The 18371-nt window shown below is 43.4% G+C and overlaps 3 protein-coding genes across 3 annotated transcripts; 1 reads left to right on the forward strand and 2 right to left on the reverse strand.

The window, feature by feature from the left end:
• Positions 1–129: 129 nt before the first annotated feature.
• Positions 130–1294, reverse strand: N7483_012390 (serine-threonine protein kinase; the record flags this gene model as incomplete). The annotated part of the gene is made up of 3 exons (XM_057095817.1): positions 130–755; positions 810–1129; positions 1182–1294. The coding sequence occupies 3 exons, from the start codon at positions 1292–1294 to the stop codon at positions 130–132; spliced, it is 1059 nt and encodes a 352-aa protein (XP_056941788.1).
• A 13508-nt stretch (positions 1295–14802) lies between these two features.
• Positions 14803–15959, reverse strand: N7483_012391 (ankyrin repeat domain-containing protein; the record flags this gene model as incomplete). The annotated part of the gene is made up of 2 exons (XM_057095818.1): positions 14803–15815; positions 15878–15959. 2 exons carry the CDS (start codon positions 15957–15959, stop codon positions 14803–14805), a joined length of 1095 nt encoding a protein of 364 aa, XP_056941789.1.
• Positions 15960–16824: 865 nt separating this feature from the next.
• Positions 16825–17213, forward strand: N7483_012392 (uncharacterized protein; the record flags this gene model as incomplete). The annotated part of the gene is made up of 2 exons (XM_057095819.1): positions 16825–16959; positions 16989–17213. The coding sequence occupies 2 exons, from the start codon at positions 16825–16827 to the stop codon at positions 17211–17213; spliced, it is 360 nt and encodes a 119-aa protein (XP_056941790.1).
• Positions 17214–18371: the final 1158 nt, after the last annotated feature.

The following is an 18371-nucleotide window of genomic DNA, read 5'->3' on the forward strand; positions in this document are numbered from 1 at the left end:
TAGCAACCAAGACAGGGTTAATTTAAGTAATATAGTCATAAATTTACAAGGAAAGATTAGATGTCGAGGTCTAGTGGAAACATTTATGAAATATGAAATGATGTATAGATGGCGGAAACTCAATAAGACCTATTGACTTGTGAGCCAAAGCTCATTCTGTAATAAATGAGCAGGCTTTCGTTTTTTTGGATCAATCATCATCATAGATCGAAGCAGAAATAGGAATCGCTCTTTCTCCTCTCCGTTAAGACACTTAATCCAGTTGCCGAGCTCTGCCAGCGGACGCTTAGTGGGGTCTCTAATTTGCAAGTTTGTATTGAATAAATTCCATACGATCGCTTGATTTCCTTCCTTCAATAAGTGAGAAGGGAAGGGACCGAAAAGTGCGTCCATTTCCTCAATATGGTGTTTGATCAGATAATGACCACCAGTCACGCTAGCTCGGCCAGAAAACATTTGCACCGCATCAAGAAGCTCGGGAAGCAAAGCGCCTAGGTTCCAAATATCAACTTCCCTGCTCCACGGTGCCTGCAATAAGACCTCGGGGGCTCGAAGGAGTCTTGGTTGTATGAATTCTGTAAGATGGAGTGATTCCCAACTTGCCGTCCCCCAGTCACCAAGGATGACTTGGACTTGAGCAAAGTCGGAGCGATCATGAAAATTCAGCTCTCCAAGACTATTCTCTGGGACGAGAACATGTTTTTCAATAATAGACTTATCCCTGATTTTTATCATGATATTGTCTTGCTTTATATCTGGGGTAATAAAAGGCATTAGTAACATCCGTATATATTCTTGAATTTTCTCACCGGTGTGGATAATTCCCAAGGAATGGGCGTATTCTAACGCATAAAGAAGCTGTTTCGTGATCGGTTTCAATATAGAAGGAGGAATTTTAGCATCCTCAAAGAAGAGGCAAAAATCCTTCAAGTTTTCCGCCATAGGCTCCAGCACGAGACACAAATTCCGGCCGTGAATAAAGTGATCAAGAAGACGAGAAATATGCTGGTAGCCATTATGGTTTGGATTGCCTTCGCTGAGGCATTTTAAGATATCTAGCTCGAAGGTACCACTTTTGCCACTATCGCAATCTTCACGAAGAACTTTAATCGCGCTGTAGGATCCGTGTCTAACAGAGAGAAGATCAGAGAAGAACTGCGATAATCATTTTGCCAACTTACATTTGGTCCTTGGCTAGCCAAACAATTGAGTACTTCCCATCTCCGAGTTCCTTGATGATTTCATATCTATCATTCAAAACCTGTCCGACCGAAACAGGGTGAAGGCTGTCCATTGTGGTTCAAAGTTGGATGTGAAAAGTAGAGCCCCTTGTCTGCTCTTTGAGCTCCCGCTATTATGTTTGTCCTGTTTGCTTGTTTTACATATCAGCAGAAACCAACGGCCACCGCCTTCGCTTCAACCTAGACTGAGGTACGGAGACTTGAATTTTAAGACCCGATCGATGGATGCTAGAAGCTATACAGTCCACGCGTTCCAGAATACCCATTCGTATAAGGCCCAAGCTACGTTAATAATAAGATAAATCGGGCGCTTCAAACTAATTATCGGTCGTTAATAAGGTGCAAAAATCCGGCGTTATAAGCCACACCTAGAAAGTACGAGGCCAAAGCGCCCCGCCAGAGGGGAACATAAAAAGCTCGTGCAGTCCCAATACCTGTAGGTGTCCATGCCAACATTTCTTGCTTACAGAAATTTTTTTTGTGTACAAATTCCATCACCATGCCTATTAAAAAGATCACATATGCCAAAGGCCACCAGAAAAGCGATTCCGCAGACAAAGCAGCTGAGCAGCATGGTGAGGGATTGGAGAAGAGGGGAGCGTATGAAGCATACATTCGATCAGCGCCCACGTAAGGCAAATGGCGACGTTATCATATCTCAGCAGACTCTAACGAAGTTAGGGGAACATGGCATTCGAATGATACAGACCTCAAAGAGCATTTGACAGTTGACTATAAGAAAGAGGATGGGACACATATCACTACACACCATGTGTATAGGCCCGAAAGTAACAAGTAAAGCCTGAAAATGTTGGAATTGTTGAAGGAGGGCACGCTCTACATAACGGTCTCTTTTTGTATCTCAATGATTTTTGCTTTTTATTCAAGGCACACTCTATACTCTATCCTGAATGCTAGTCTGCCCAAGTGGTAGACCGACCTTGCTAGCTAAAGCAAGTTCGGTGGCTACTTGGTCAAATTCTTTTATATACAGGCAGCTCTCTTAGTCTACTTCATTTAGCCTGTTCAGCCATTTCACTGGTAAATATGACAAATGCTTTACTCTCTCCTAAGCATGACTATCGCGGGTGTGGACTAGTTTCGACTACGCTTGATGTGGAGGGGCTTAGGGTTAATAGCACTGCGTAAGGGCTGCCACAATAGCCTGGTGTGGAAAATTTACGAAAGATACTGGGAATCTACTCTGAGTCCCGTGGGCAGATAAGACCTATTACATCCATGAAAATTCTTTATATCCGACCTAACACCGAAGCCATTTAAAATTATAGCTTAACGTTATACCTACCATAATTTTATGTATCCTGGAAATTTTCTGCTCATTAAATTTAAAGTTCCTCAAATATTATTGATTGTTGATTTTTCTGCTTGACTATTGGGACCGCAATCGCTTTGATCGACGTGGCAGAGGCTTTTTGGCAGAGACATCCGAATTTCCTGATCTTTCAACCTCTGGCTCAACTCGGTTCAGCTGTCTGTCTGCATTACTGTACTCCGGGGATGAGCACATCTCACGCTTGGACTGATACCCCGCTGTGATGGGAGTCAGATCTGCCAACTTCGCCCTAATCCTCGTCGATCGTCGAATTGGAACCTCTTCTGAAATAGGGTGAGAATCTGACATGGTGGATTCAACAGAAGAGGCGGAGACCTCAGTCTCAGCCACGACCCTCAATGGCTTAGCGGCAGTGAGAGGACGGGGCTCCAATAGACGTGGGTCAATATTTGACATCTCCAAATCGACAGAGGAAGCAGGGGTATCCGTTCTTTGCCGATTTTCCGATTCTGAAGATACCCCTGTGGATGAAATGTCGTTGCAGTTAATCTGTGATACTTGGGAGAGATGGCACAATTTGATATTGATGTCATAAGAGTGTGCAGTAGAAGCATGGGCCAAAAATTTGGTGATATCCGCAAATCTGGGGACGTTGCGACAGGCTTCCCAATTGCAGCTGATTCCGTCGCGCACGTGGGCTAGATGCAGGTCAATCAAGTGGCGACGAAGGGAATCCTGTCTCTTCGCAGGGAATCTGCGCGGAGCGGGGTTTGATGCTGATTGACGAGATGTACCACAGCAAATTATGCAGATGTCTGTTGGGCACCTCAATTTGTTATCAGGTGGAGAAGGGGATTTCTCTGGCTGCTCAAGCAAATCATCTTCTTCGTCGATATTCCAATTAACTCGGTTGCCTCGTCTGCTTGGTTCGCAAAGTCGCAAAAGTGCAACCATGTCCTTGGTTACCTGGATGCGTCGAGCAAGTAGCTTATCCTCGTCAAAATTCTCAGCATTGGATCCGTAGAAGTTTTCCACTAGGCGTGCCCGTTCAGGAAATATATGATTTGGTATAGGGAGTTCTCAGCTTTCATCACCGGAATTCTCCTCATCAGAGACGTCATTAGATTCACCAAGAAGTTGCTTTATTTGTCTGTCAACTTCTAATACAGGAGCATTTTGGAAATGATCCTTTCGGGCGGCCTCTCGCGTGTCGGTCGCTAACTTCTTTCGAAGTTTAGCTATCTCTTTTTTGACATTGTTGTGCCTTTGATAGAGATGTGGATATGGCGTTTGAGCCTTCTTAATACCGCCAGCCAGGGATCGCATCTCCGCCCCAAGCTCTCTCTTCTCCTGTCTAAGCTGTAGAATATCCGGATGTTGACAAATAGCTCGCTTGTGTGTATCGGTAAGCTCGGACAGGGCGTTGGGGTCTCTTTTTCTGAGCATACTCCCAGCAAAACGTACAAGGCCGTCCTGCGGTGGTCGTAGAAGAACGATATGCTGAAGATCGCGTCCAATGAACTGGGATTGGTAGTGTTTTTCAAAAACCGCGTCGCCAGACTGACCAAGCACCCTCTGCCGCTCTTGGCTAGTGAAACTCTCTGTTCGCTGTTGATTAGTCTCGATGAATCAAAAAGAATTTGCTTGAATGATTGATAATCCTCAAGAATTCGATGCGTGGATCACTTACTGTTGACTTCATTTGCCGTCCAGCGGCGGTAGTTGTAATGCCCGATATCGTCTTCAAATCTAGCGTCTCGGCCTAACTCTTTAAGTGCCTGCCGACTTGATTCATAAGTCATTGGTAAAGACTTATGAAGTTCATAGCCATATGGAGTACGCTCAAGTCGCCGAAGGAGGGGTGTATTGAAAACTTCAGGCCGCCACCTGAGGGGAAGGGATGAATTGTGTTTGGGAACTCGTAGCCGCCATATGAGCTCTGGGGTAAGGTCCGTATTGACAAAAGCGCCATCGCGGAAAGCGTACGAGATTATCTGAGCGATCGGGCAATATGCCAATTGATAATCACCATGCATGAAAAATTTTGTTCTAGCAGGAAGCATAAGCACCACGTCAATTATATAACAGCTAGGGGGGCCTAGAAGCATCCTTACCCATCAGCGCCTTCTGGTCGACCTTTAAGATTGCGAAACTCGATGATGGCACAGAGGACATCACGTTTACTTTGGGGGTCTTTCAGGTAAAAGAGTTCAATATCGCGATAGCAGACCGAGTCCGGAAGTTCCTTCAACGATATGTGTTTCGGAAGATCACTCTCAAACGTGTGAGGCCGTTTGCGATTGCCTAGGATCGAGTGGTCCGGTAATGTGGTGACTTGTGGAACCAAGACACCAGGGCGAGTCCCGGTAATGGCAGACCATAGTTGTACTGTAGCAAATTGGACAATCATACTTCCATGACAAAAAAACCTCGAATGGACCCAATGATGCCGGTAGAGTACACAGAAGACATCTACGTCCAGAGTGTTCTTGTCTTTCGTTCGTCGAGGTATCTTACGCTCAGCTGGAAAACGACCCTCTAGGTACTATTTTATTATTAGCCTGGCTTCTCTAAGCGTAGAGAGAATGTTCGTACTCGTCGTATCTGCTTATGGGCATCCTCATTAACACGGCGATGGGCAAATAGCTCGAAATACTGACAAAGGCGGCGCCAGTACTCATCATAGGACTGCAGTACTTTCTTGCGGGAAGTTCTATACATCCAGTCGAAGAAGTTCATGTAGATCGCGTGGTCCTCCAGAAGAAGGTAGTCCACGTAGTCCTCCTCTAACTGAATGCAAAACCTAGACTCAGGAGTTATTCCCCGCTCGTAATGCCTGGACCTAAAATATTTCGACTCACTTTCGCCAATAGCGTTCGACAACGGCAATACCTAGCAAAGTCCTCGGCTTGAAGTTTGGAGGCAGCCATCCAAGACTACGGAAGTGTTCCAGTCTGGCGCGAGTTTCCTCGCAAAGAACAGGGTCGGTCCAGAATTGGTACTCATTGTCCTGAGATGGCTGAACGGGTACAGTTGCCATAGAGAAAAGCCAGGCTAGATGGCCAAGGTTGGAATCTTGAAGGACGGGCAACAAGAGGGACTTGAGAAGCGGGGGTTGTAGATGAGGAGAGAATGGGGAGAATGTGAGGATGGCGAGAGAGGGAAGGGGAGAAGCATCTTATAGGCGCCCGGCTAGGAAAGGTGAAAAGAGAGGGCTCCTGGGAGGGACTGCAAAGGAGAGCCATTTTCGGCGTCGTTTGGTCTCAGGTAGAATTGGAGGGAATGGTTTGAGAACGAGCGCTAACGTTACCAGGGCGGGAGGATGATGACTAACGGCGCTCGGTGGGTGCAAAATAGTGATGGGTGCTGGAGGGCGGGCGGTGAAGAGCCGGCTCCCTTGGAAAAGTTACGGGTGGAAAGGCGGCCGTTTTTGGCGTCAAAGGCTGTCATTTTCGGCCTCACTTTCACAGGTCCCCATATTCTATATGTAAAAACGTCCGCTCAAGGTTTAGCGGGCCAAACTTGGGGCCATACGTCGCCATAATATTCAAGATCACATAGTGCATTAGAGTCGAAGAAGGCGTGAGCCCTCCAAATGTCGTAAGCAAATGGATTTATCTCAGATTCCTTTCACGATAGCAGGGCTCGGCTGCGAAATGATATCGATTCCCTCTGTCATCCAATTGGATTCCAAGTCCACATTAGTGGCAAAGACTGAGATAGAACTGCCCATACAGCTTTCATCTCTTGTAAAGGAATTATTTGGCAACGATTCCATCTCGTCCTCTGGTGAGTCTAACCATGAGTCTGACATAGACATAAGTACCTCGTTTTGGCCTTGGCGGCTGAAAGGTATCTTTGAACAATCTCCTCACTGAATAGGTTGGCCCGGATTGGGGTCTGTTATTGGACACAAAGAGCGATCAGAATGAGACAGCTGAGGCTAGAAAGACGCCAATTTCGGCACTTAAGAACTGCCAATAAGTTCCCCAAACAGTGTCAACCAAGCCGTGGTATTCAAGTCCGGAAATTCGAATGATTGAAAGTATAATCATAATGACTGTCAAGCATAAGGAGAAGCTTAGGAAGACCTTTTGCTCCCAATGAACTTTGATTTTCCAAATGAGATTGATTGGGATAGCCAGAACTGTTACTATGTTAGTGACAGGACCGGAAGACTTGGTAAAAAAGGTGTTGTAGAATTACTTAAAAGATCACCCACGATATCAAGAGCTGCGAGCGAGGCTGACTCCTGTAGGGTCTCATCCTTTTTTTTCCAGCACTGCATGCGTCTATTATGAGTTTAGTATTAAGAGCTTAGGAAATTATAAGGCTAGACCCTGACTTACTCTCCTTAGAGCTGTAGAAATAAGGACAGCTTATAAAGAAAACCAAGGCTCCATAGATCAGAACACAAACTGTGTAGGCAAAAGTGACCCGCCAGTAAATTTGCCAGGCTGGCATCCGATCAATCAGCCTTTTAAAAAAGAAAAGGAAGCTGAATTTAGTAGCACTGAAGGAACACTACGAGATCAGCAAAAGATATCACTATATGTGTGGAAATTATATCCGATCCCGACAACATCGGCGGGAATAGTGATGTTTGTTATCCCTAGTTCAAGTGCAAATATTAAGTACATCCCATCGACCACTTTCATATACACAACAATGATACTGGTCAAGAGAAAACCGAGGGAGACAATTAGTAAGTAGTCATCCAGGGACAATCTCTGCTTTTGCACCCGAAGAATAATGAACAGGCGTAGAAATACGCCTAAAATTGCCGGGACAAGAAGGACAGCTATCGATGCCTTTCATCACAATCAGTACGATAGTCAACAGATATGCTCATCCCTTGAGTAACTTACAATATACCCAACCTTGGGAATCCGTCCTGCGGTATTTTGAGATGCCATTTTTGAAGAGTGGATGGATCAATTACGCTCAAACTGAGAGGGTAGACCTTAAATAATAAAAATAAATCTGTGGGGCATAAGCTTGGAAGACATTCAAATGTTTCTGCGCTTTTCAGACTAATCTCTTAGATATCTCTGACTGCCAGCGGGATCTTAAACCTGCCTTTTCGCACATTATGCACCGAGGGCATTAGTTCGTGGCCCCCACTTTACGATTTGAATGAGTATGTACTCTGTACAAAGTAGAAAATACTCCTATCAGGCTAAGAGTAGAGATCAGCACAGAAGCATTGGAAGTGGATAGTGGCCCCTAATCTGCTATGCACCTACGGCATGTAAAGTACCAATATAAGTACAGATGTTTTTTATGAACAAATTTAAAGCCTGAATACTACTCCACTTCGTTACTCTTCAAACGATCAAGGTAAATCACTTCTGTGGTTGAACAACTTGAAGTAGTCATTTATATATATTTTAAATACACAGTCTACATACCTATGCAAGGTGCACACGGCTGCACATGTGTGTCTAGACGATCTTTGTTACTCCTCCCATCTTGGTCGTAGCTCAGTTCTGGTATCCACATTTAGTTTTAGACCCCAAATTTTAGGTACAATAACTTCTCTAGCAGGGATATACGTAATACTGACCCACTTGATGGTGTAGACTTTTACCCTCCAGCCCTGGAGGGGGCTCTTTATCACTAACTTGTCAGCTAAGTTTACTCCATAGTCATTTTGAGACCAGGTTCTTTGAGATTTGGACAGAAAAAGCCAAGACCTGATACACGGAATTGGCTTCACTATACTCTGGTTTTTTGTCCAATTCTCACTCTGTTTGAGATCTGTATAGAGAATTTATGTGTAAACCTTGGAAGGGATTGACAAAGGTAATCCCCGAGAACAATATAGAACTGCATGAGCGGCTCTACCACTTCCCGTAGAAGGATCGTCCATACCTCGGAGGTGAATCTCCAGAGACTCCCACTCCTTAAGTGTTAGTCTCTGTATCAAAGTGAACACCCACGTATCAGCTATTACTACTATCTTCCTTTATTCGCCTAGTCACCAGGTGCCACCATGATCTGGCTAGTTCATCATATTATGTATGCAAAATATAAATTATATTGTTATCTTTTTATGGATTATTCTAAAATTTAAGATCACAGATGGACCATGGTAAAAGGGCATGTTTGATTAAGTATAGGAAACCTCCGATTTATATACAGGACTAAACATATGACATCAGATAAAGACATAGTAAGCGTACAGTTCCGTAAGAAAGGAAAGATACCTACATAATAATCTTGGGACAGATATCACAGCAGCTAGTGAGAATTAAGTGCACATTCGAATTTCAATGGGTGTAAATTGTTTACTTCCGGGACTTAATAAAACAATATACTACCTCAGAATAAATAAAATTAAAATAAAATCAAGCCCAAATATATGATATAGCCCATATACATGCTAAGTCTCAACACCATTAGGATTATAAGTGCACACATACATCATTATTCAAGGGACTTGATCCAGGGCTACTAACGCACTGGTGACCAAAAAAAGGGTTGACCAAAAACATACAACATCATGTCTAAGGCTGTGCTCACCTAGCGCCCACAAGTTGGGTGTGGGCGGCTCGCCGCTCTATTCAGCCCTCTTCAGGGCGATACAGGCAGGTATTAAGCCAGTTGAATACTCAGCCCGTGTATCAAAACGTACATTTTCGCACCTTACAATCTTACCTACGCCAGGTTCTCTTTTCTCCATAATCTCTGCTACATCCTCAGTGTTCCCCAATCAACAAGATACCTACTAAGCATGACCCAACGCTAAACTATCCAAACCATGTTGTGGACTCTGAATAGCAAAACAATAATTAGATTCAGCGGAGGGTCCTACCACAAACTGATTCTAGCTAGAGGGGCAAATTGTCGAACATGGGACCATGTCCTCGGTACTAGATATCACCTCCCGGCCACCGCATCTTCTTCTCAAATACAACGGTTTAGCTGAACTTGGATTAATGTATTGGTCGTGTATAAAATCTTGCGGTTCCTTCAGGTCTTTTATTTCTTTTTCTTCTCCGTATTTATCCATTATAAGGACTGCGAAAGAGTCTGCCATATTCCGTTTCTGGCTAACTTTACTATGTGGTCATATGGTATGTGAGGGATGTACAGTGAGCTTGGACCCAAAGAAATGTCCCTTATGCCGAGCCGAATTCATAGGATATGTGAGAGACTATCCGTTCTTTGGACAGTGTAACATGTTTATTGCTAGTGAGCTCATGTGTGCTTTTTTAATCCAGGCAATAGCGAATATATTAGAGATTTAATTATACCATATCTTATCCTGGAATGTCAGATCATAAAGTTACCAAATTGTTAGCTATAAACCCTTATAGCTCTACCACACTCCATACAAGAGTAGATTTGGAATAAGATCCACCACAACCATGAACCCTGGAGCAAGCTCTGTCAGTAATCCCAATAGAAAGGAAACCATATATGTGTACCCAAATGGTGTTAGCGACCTTTTAAAGCTTTCTCATCGTCACTTTCCAGTGGCTCATGGGTTTTGGCATCAGGATACTGTTAGCCCGATCCAAGGAGATAGTGGTATATTCCCTCTCACTTTAAGGATGTAGCCAGATACCTAGGCAGACTGAACGTTATGTGTTTTCCCGTGGGACCAAGGTACAATGGTGATATATACACCGATAAGTCCTGTTTGCCGGGCAATCCTAGTGGAGAGAACGCCCGCTGGCAATGATGGTAAATTGTTGAAAGAATGATTTCAATTTCAAGTTCTTGCAAGAATGGATTGAAAAAGTTCGGGACTAAAGCATTTCGGCGAGCAGTATTTTTGTAACTTTTTTCAATTCCACGAAGCGCTTTTTCGCATTGTAGCAATGCGCAAGCTTATGTCCGCCGGGCCTAACACTGTCGGCGCTTAACTTTAGAGATCTAAAAGATTTAATAGTCTACAACATTTTTTGCACTCAATTGTTGTGTGCTGAAATTTTTCAACCTCCTGGATAATAGTGAACGGTAAAATTCATCCTTGAGAATATTCATATCGCTGGAATATTACGCAGCTGACACTTTACAGAGGCTTAAATTAGGCGCTACCCCCAGTTTACCATCTCCAAAAATCATCATCTCCAGAAATTATCATCTTCAAATGTTACACTCCACAAAAATTCAATAGGGAAAATATTTTTCAGTAGCTTCAGATGTGACTCTTCGCTGCGTTTGCCCTGCGGGTCTCCTTCTTGTATAAATCACTCACTATCGCCCATTCGACTGCGCTCTTCAAATATTAGGTGGTTCAACGCCATCACCTATGATGCGTCATCTGGCCTTCTTGGCTTCTTTTTTATTAACTATACCCGTCTCTCGTAACATCTTAAGAATGGCTGCTAGTCACATGTGCAGGCAAGCCAGGTCATGTACGCACCTTCTGAGGAGCCTCCCCGTGGCGTCAAGTCCGTCTTCTTCACAGGCACTACCAACAAAGTCGATACCGCCAATTGGCGCGAATCCCTCTCATTTTCCCTCTCCAAACATCCAGTCACCATCTACTAGTACAACTCTCTTACCACGCAGATTGGGACAGGATATGGAGCGAAGATGTTAACTTTGCGCCATATCGCAAGCAGGTCCTGTGGGAGCTCGATAAGCAGAGCAAGGTGGATCTGGTAGTCGTATACTTCCCCCCAGCCATGCAGGCACCGGTCAGTCTACTCGAGTTTAGGCTCTCGATGAGCGTTTTGATAAAGGTTATTGCTGTGTGTCCTGAGGGTTACTAGAAGAGGTAAAATTTGTAGATCATGAGCCAAAAGCTTAGGATTAAATTGTTGGATAATATGGAGAAGTTAAAAGCGGCTTCTATTAAGAAGTGATCACCTATCTCACAACTATAGTCCTGTGGGTATCCTTGATCTAGTACAGTGATTCCAAGATTTAAGGCCAATTTTCTGGGGATCTTTAAGATAGGTCTAGTTTATCTTTTGCTTTGTTAGAAAGATTAAGTGAAAAGCCTATTTAATAAATGAATAAACTAATAGATAGATCCCACGCCATAGATAGATATAGACCTCTAAGATTGATCAAACGATCTAAATACCTTTATTCAATCACCTAATCATCTAATTCCAGTGGATATACTCAGTAGTAGTCAGTACATCCATTCCTCATTCTGATAGTTAATTTACAATTATAAAATCATACCACTCCTTAAAATACCAATCTTTTACTGCCACTCAAACAATTCAAATGCAGATCCTTGGAAAGAAATGTCTTTTTTATCCAATTTATGCTTGCTACACATGATCGTCTTTTGCCATGACCTAGATGGCTTCGATCGAAACGCCTTCCCTATGTTAAGCAGTCTATTGACGAGCAGTTAGGGATGCTGGCGCCTCAAATCCTTGACGTGCCTCTTTCATTAACCCATCCTTCTCAGCAACAACGTTCCAATTCGGATTCTCACAATTATCCTTTGCTAGCCGCAGCCAGGTCTCCCAAGCGGTCGTCCTCGGGGCCGCCCCACTGACAGTGACCCATTTGATTTCTCTAGTGGCTTGAATTACAAACCATAGGCCTCGTGTGAAACTTGGCTTAGATATATCTTCTTTAACTTTATGCGCACCTTGTAAGTGTTTCGGTGTCACCAAGTCGCACCTATAACGAGATAGGTCCCAAAGTAACCTTTATGGTAATGATGATGTTATCCGGTAAAGGATATTTAATAATATATATGTCACAGCAATAACCAACTTGTATAGTCTCATTGTAGTTCCCTAGGAATGTATTATTAATAAAGTGACAAGAGACAAAGTACTAGTAATGCCAATGAATACCTTAAACCATTACACTGACCAGATAGTTATACTTTTCTTGTCCTATAAAGAGCTTATGAGCGATCTCTTTAAAGCACCATATAATTATAAAGGCACCGTTATATATTCGAATAATTATATCCCCATCTAGAACTATAATCTATCAAACAAACGTCCAGCTTAAGTTTCTAGTGGGATGGAATACCAATAAGGGTCAAGGTAGAAGTTATTGTTATAAGAGCCAAAGCTACCACTTTCAGCATGAGGTGGAAAATATCAGCTGATTAAAGGGGCTCACAAGACTGCAAACTGCAAACGGAGGAATTAACGTTTGGACTAAATGGGTATTAAACCCTGGAAATGTACGACCAAAGGGGCTCAGCAATTAGACTAAAGGAAAATATGAGACCGAATGGCAGGAAAGACAATCAAAGGTACCAGTCAGGGTAAATAATTTGAATTCGATGCTAAACCAGCTACTAGGAATCTGAACATTATAAGAATGATCAGGTGAAAAGACAAATAAGCGTCAAACAAAACAAGAATTGAGACCTTTGGTCTCAGATTCTGAAGAATAACCAATATTCCCTCAGTGTCCGCATAAGTTGTATCTATTGAACCCAAAGGATGCGACCGAGGACCACAGATTCCGATCAAACTGGGGATCGGACAAAAGAATGCGATAAAAGATCGGACCAAAACAAAGAGAAAAGGATGATATAATCAAACCCGAAAGATAGAACCAAACATGATGTGCTGGATATTTATCATTCTGATCCTCAGAGATCAGGAAAACATATACTGATCTTATTCATCTCGCAACAGAATGTTTGATCGCGGAATGAATATCAGCCAAACTTGCTGACATATACAGTCATGAAGATTCTAGTAGGCAAACAAGAAAAGGTGTAAAAAACAGTATTTTAATTTGATGACTTGGCAGGATTATTATGTATGCCAAGGCCTCTTTTTTATTCAAAATTGGGGTTCTTTGGGGCCCCAATGGGTATCCAGACGTGGGTTCTGGGTTGGGTCTTGGGTCCTGAAGATGTCTAGTTATTGCAATCCTATAGATCCTTAAAGCTTACTATCACTTAGTCTCGTTCGTTTAAATACTAGTCAAAGTCAGCTTTTAAGAAACGGTATCGTCCAGCATCTTATTAAATCAATCCTTAGCAGGGGTTTCTCTTAGTACCTCAAATAATTCTCGCTGCTCATCACATTCAATAGAGGAATAAAGCAGGGTTTTTAGTTACAGGGTTCGGGGTTATGATCCCTCCATAATCAGAGGAATTAGTCAAGATTCAGGTTGTTCCTAGTTGGTTAGAGCCGCCTTCTTCGAAGCGGCATAGGTAGTCATTCTGCTGGAGTTCAAGTTGGGGTGATTCGAGGGTTTCAAGAAGTCGTAAGGGGGCATTAGAGCGAATTACAAGTCTATAGAGAAACTGCAATTAAATCTGACGAAAAGAGAAAGAAGGAAACTTGTTCTAATGTAATGGCAATCGAAAAGAAAAAGAGTGTACTCGGTCCTTTTGACAAGAAGAACAAGGTTAAGGAAAAAGTTAAGGAAAAAGAGAGGAGGAAAGGAAACAAGAACGTGACTGAAAGAAATATAAAGTGGTGACAAACAAGGCAGACAAACAAAACTCAATCCATCTCATTACGCCAATGGTAGAACTTAGAGCCCCCCTTTTTTCCCTTATGGGATTTTTTTCCCTAGAAAACCTTGTCTGTGGAGCTCATGTGGAGCGAGTCTCGACTCCGGGCTAAGAAGGCTAAGACTCAAGAAACAGCTTATCGAGGGCCCTTCCCCACATATTCTTGTTTGAGTGCTTATGTGTTTATGGAAGGTTGAGATTGCGGAAGAATTTATGCATAGACGGACCGGAGATATGCAAGTATACGAAACAATGCAAACCTTTCGAGGTTGGAATGCCACATGTTAAATAATACCTAGGAAGTGGTAAACACTGGTAAGCATTCGCTCACAGAAGAGCGCTGGACGATCGACACAGAATAACCACCAGCACTGCAGGTGAGACCAAGGCAGACACCCATGGGGATAGGAAAAGAGAGTTGTAGAAGAAGCGTGGTAATCCAATCTAGCCGCTGTGCGGTCTTTTATCAAACTATCCTAATATTAGCATTAGCATCAATTGATCTCGAGTACTGTGACCGGGCGGAGAATACTTCCACCGGTAATGAAGGAATGAACAGCGGCTACACTAGGTATTCGCTACCATACAAAGGTCGCGGCGCTCGCTCTCCGATCTTTCGTATTATTCCAGGGACGGGTGGTTTTGTTGAGCACGAAAGAAAATTGTAAATTTCTGCAACTCCGCAGTGAAGGGACACTGGTCTATAGAGGGCATGAGGAGGAGCAATGTGACGGGGAATAGGATGTGTAGGATTGACTCGGAGCTGAGGAAGACCACCGATGGTCTACGCGTAGAAACTGAAGACAAGGAATCGCCGCCCCTTGCCGCACTGGACGCCCCATCACGCTTTATCGCTGTTGATCCATCAATGGCACAGCATTGCCCGTATACGGATATTTGTGTACTTTAGCGTTGATGTCCGCGCCTCCCTGGAGGAGCATCAAGACTCCAGTCTCGAAAGCTCTATCCACGGACATATGCAATGGGGTCCAGCCATCATTGTCGTACGCATCAAGGTCCAAGCTCAATTCATACTTGGCGCGATGCTCGAGTAATTGCTGGAATATCTCGCGCCGCTGATATAAAACAGCCCAGTGCAGTGCCGAGCGACCATCACGATCATACACGCCTATTCGAGCACCGTGAGAGAGTAGCACGCGGACTACAGAATCGTGGTTCTCAATGATCGCGTGTATTAAGGGTGTCCGACCGTCGCTATCTTGCTGGTTTACATCAATGTTGCCAGAGAGTAAAAGAACTTGGACAATCCTCTCGTGGCCCTTCTGAGCGGCGATGTGAAGCATTCTCATCCATCCCTTGTCAACTCTGGCCGATGTAATGAGTCCCAATATCCTATCGTTATTGCGAGATTGGGGTAACTGCGGATGTGGGCTCTCCGGGAGAATATTTGGCTCGGATGTTCTGCGATATACTGGTGGGCTATCTCCAGATCGAGAATGCGAACTCGAATAACTGCTTGATGTATTGTTAGAGGATGTCCTGCGTGAACTAGGACCGGGTGATTTGCTGTGGATGAAATTCGCTGGTGCCAAGCTTGGCTGGACAGGCGGCACATTGGACGGCGGGAAGGAGAGATCGTGGTTGATTTGATCCCAGAGCTGTTTAATATCAAGGAGATTGAAGTTGTCTATTGGCTCTGGCTCAGTGCTGACGATCGGGATTTCGTTTGGAGACAAAGCTCCTGTCACTCTAGGGTGAGAATTTGTGAACGAAGTCAAAGAGTTGATCGGGAAGTCCCCAATTTGCACTGTTGACGTCGATTTTGATGGTACTCTAAAGGCTCCATTCGGGTCTTCAGGCGTCTCTAGAGCAGCATTGTCTGCTATCCTCCGCCTCCTCTCTACAATCAGTAATCCAATCAGCAACAGAATCGACGCAGCACAATGGATATCGATCACTCACCGCGGGACTTTCGCTGGGCTAGGCGATTCTGAACACGTCGCCGGTCCTCTGTGTTGCTTACAAACCGGATATTAGCATCCATTGTGTCCCCAATTGGTGACTATCAACAGGCAGCAACAAAAATCTTCGAACCCCAGGAAATCGATACCCCCTGGGCAGCGGGTAGTGGGGGTGCAGGGGGGCGCAGTCTCTTAGTAGCAGTTTCTTGGAAAATAAATCACTGGCCTTTCTCGTAATTAAAGAAGGAACTTTACTTATTTGTGTTGGAGATTGCGTCAAAACGCCATCGAGTTCAAATGTTTTGACTAAAATCTTACTCATGACGATTTGACCTATGAACGTCCAATGAGGCCAAAATTGATAAGGCAGGAATTTGAGGTGTTGATATTGAGGATTGGTTATCTGGATAACAGCGGGGGCCAGTCTTAGGGTATCATTCATTGATCTGAAGATACCTAGGTACTAGTTTGAATACCTAGGTACACACGTGGATACAATCCCTGATAGTATAGACCTGTTGGATTGGTTGTAAACCATATCCATGGATCCTGCATCCATAAGCCACATGCATTGACATTAGTGGGGGTGATGCGGCAACTTAGAATTACATGTATCCATAATAACTCCGTAGTCTTGGGTTGACCAGGAATCAGGTCAACTGAACACTTGGGGGACCTCACCTGTACACTTGGGGAAAATCCGTACCTAATCGGGATGTTCCGGACCCACCCTCGAAATTTTTCTTTGTTATTCAATTACACGTGCTCCACCCCTTCTCCATCGCCTTTTCTTTACCGCTTTCTTTCCTATCCTTACCGCTTTTATTATCATCATCAAAGATCTTGCTATTATTATCACTAAGCGCTAGGTCCGCACTTACCATCAAGGTTGATCACCCCTATCATCACCTACCCTCGATATCGTTCGATTACACACAATTATCCATGATGGACCGTCTAGTAGGCCCAAGATGGCTACAAAGCTTTGAACCATACCAGGACTATCTCCAGAAGGGCAGACTTGGTGGATTACAATACACAGGCTATGAAAAGGTAAAGGAGACTTCTCTAAGTGCTTTCGAAGTACTTATAGAGATACTAACACTGTCTAGAATGATGAAGGCAAGATCATTGTCCAGCCTGGAGAGGCCTTCTGTCGTTGGAAGGATTGCTCTATGTCATCACATGCCATGGAAACACGAAATCTACGAACCCATCTTCGATCACACTTCCCGCCTAGACAAGAAAGCCCCATTGCAAATGGGCCCACTGGGAGCATGTCGAATTTTGAGAAAGGGAATATAAGAGGTATGGGGTGTCTTTTCAGTACTCCCTAAGTGCTTCCACAGTGCTTACAGGTTTTTAGCATGGTATCGAGAGGCTTTGGAGCTTTGGGATGTAGGTTCTATCCAGGTATCTCCTGATTCACTAGGACCATCCCAGGATGAAAGAGATACTATCAATATCCAGCTACAGCAGTCATTATCCGATGATCAGGTGTTATATCAGAACCAATCTATTCATTCTTCTGCTACTAAGCCACCAGTCCCCTTGACAAAGAATGGAAATGTATACTATCCCTGGATACTAAGTGCTTTTTTAGTGCTCCTTTGGCTAATATCTTTTTTAGATCTCCAAGAAGAAGACACGGGATATAATTCTTAATATTGACCCAGAGGCAACTTTTCCTTGTTCTGCTTGTACTAGTAAGAGAAAGGGTGGCTGTAAGTGCTTCATTCTCTTTATATTCTAGGGCTTTATGACTAAAAATCCTATTAGCATGTGGTGCTAATTATGGGATATGTCAATGGCTAGATCTCTTTGATCTATCAGGGACAGTAGATTGGAAACATGTAAACCAGGGGAATCAAAGACAGGCAAGGTTACAAAGAGAAGAAGATGATATTATTGTTGCCTAGATCTTTTATAGACTAGAAGCGCTATCTTAGTACATAAATCAAAAAAGTCTTTTATTTATTTCTACAGTTATTAGTTAGATAGAATTAATTATAAGAGATAAAAGTGGTATAATCTCTATTGGCCATTACTAAACAAGGATAAAGGTTAAGCAAAGTGAGGTCCAGCAACAGCTAGGTGAAATTGGAATTACCCAGTTCCCCTGTGACACATATGCAGCTGATCCAGGAATTGATAGTGTAGACCGTAAGTATTTTCCAAGTGATTCCGAAGTGCTTCTGGAGTGCTGACTTGATTATTCTATCCAGGATGCCCCCTTGCACTTAAGAATTGTGACTATGCTCGTAATCTCAACTGGACTGATGCAGCAGAAATTGCCTTTATTTATTGGATTAATGGTTAGTAGGTATTAGGAAGTTTGATATTTGATATTTGATTCTGTCATCTTATGTTATATTGTGTTATGTTGTGCTATTTAGAATATATATCTTTGAAGATTATAAGTTTTACTTTTTTCCTAATTCTTTAGTCTTTTATCCATAAAACCATAATCTATTTTACTATAGTCCTAACTCTAA

The sequence above is a fragment of the Penicillium malachiteum genome (genome assembly GCF_028827825.1).
Source record: "Penicillium malachiteum strain IBT 17515 chromosome Unknown utg000005l:1.0-9002435.0:326005.0-9005861.0, whole genome shotgun sequence".
NCBI classification, from domain to species: domain Eukaryota; kingdom Fungi; phylum Ascomycota; class Eurotiomycetes; order Eurotiales; family Aspergillaceae; genus Penicillium; species Penicillium malachiteum.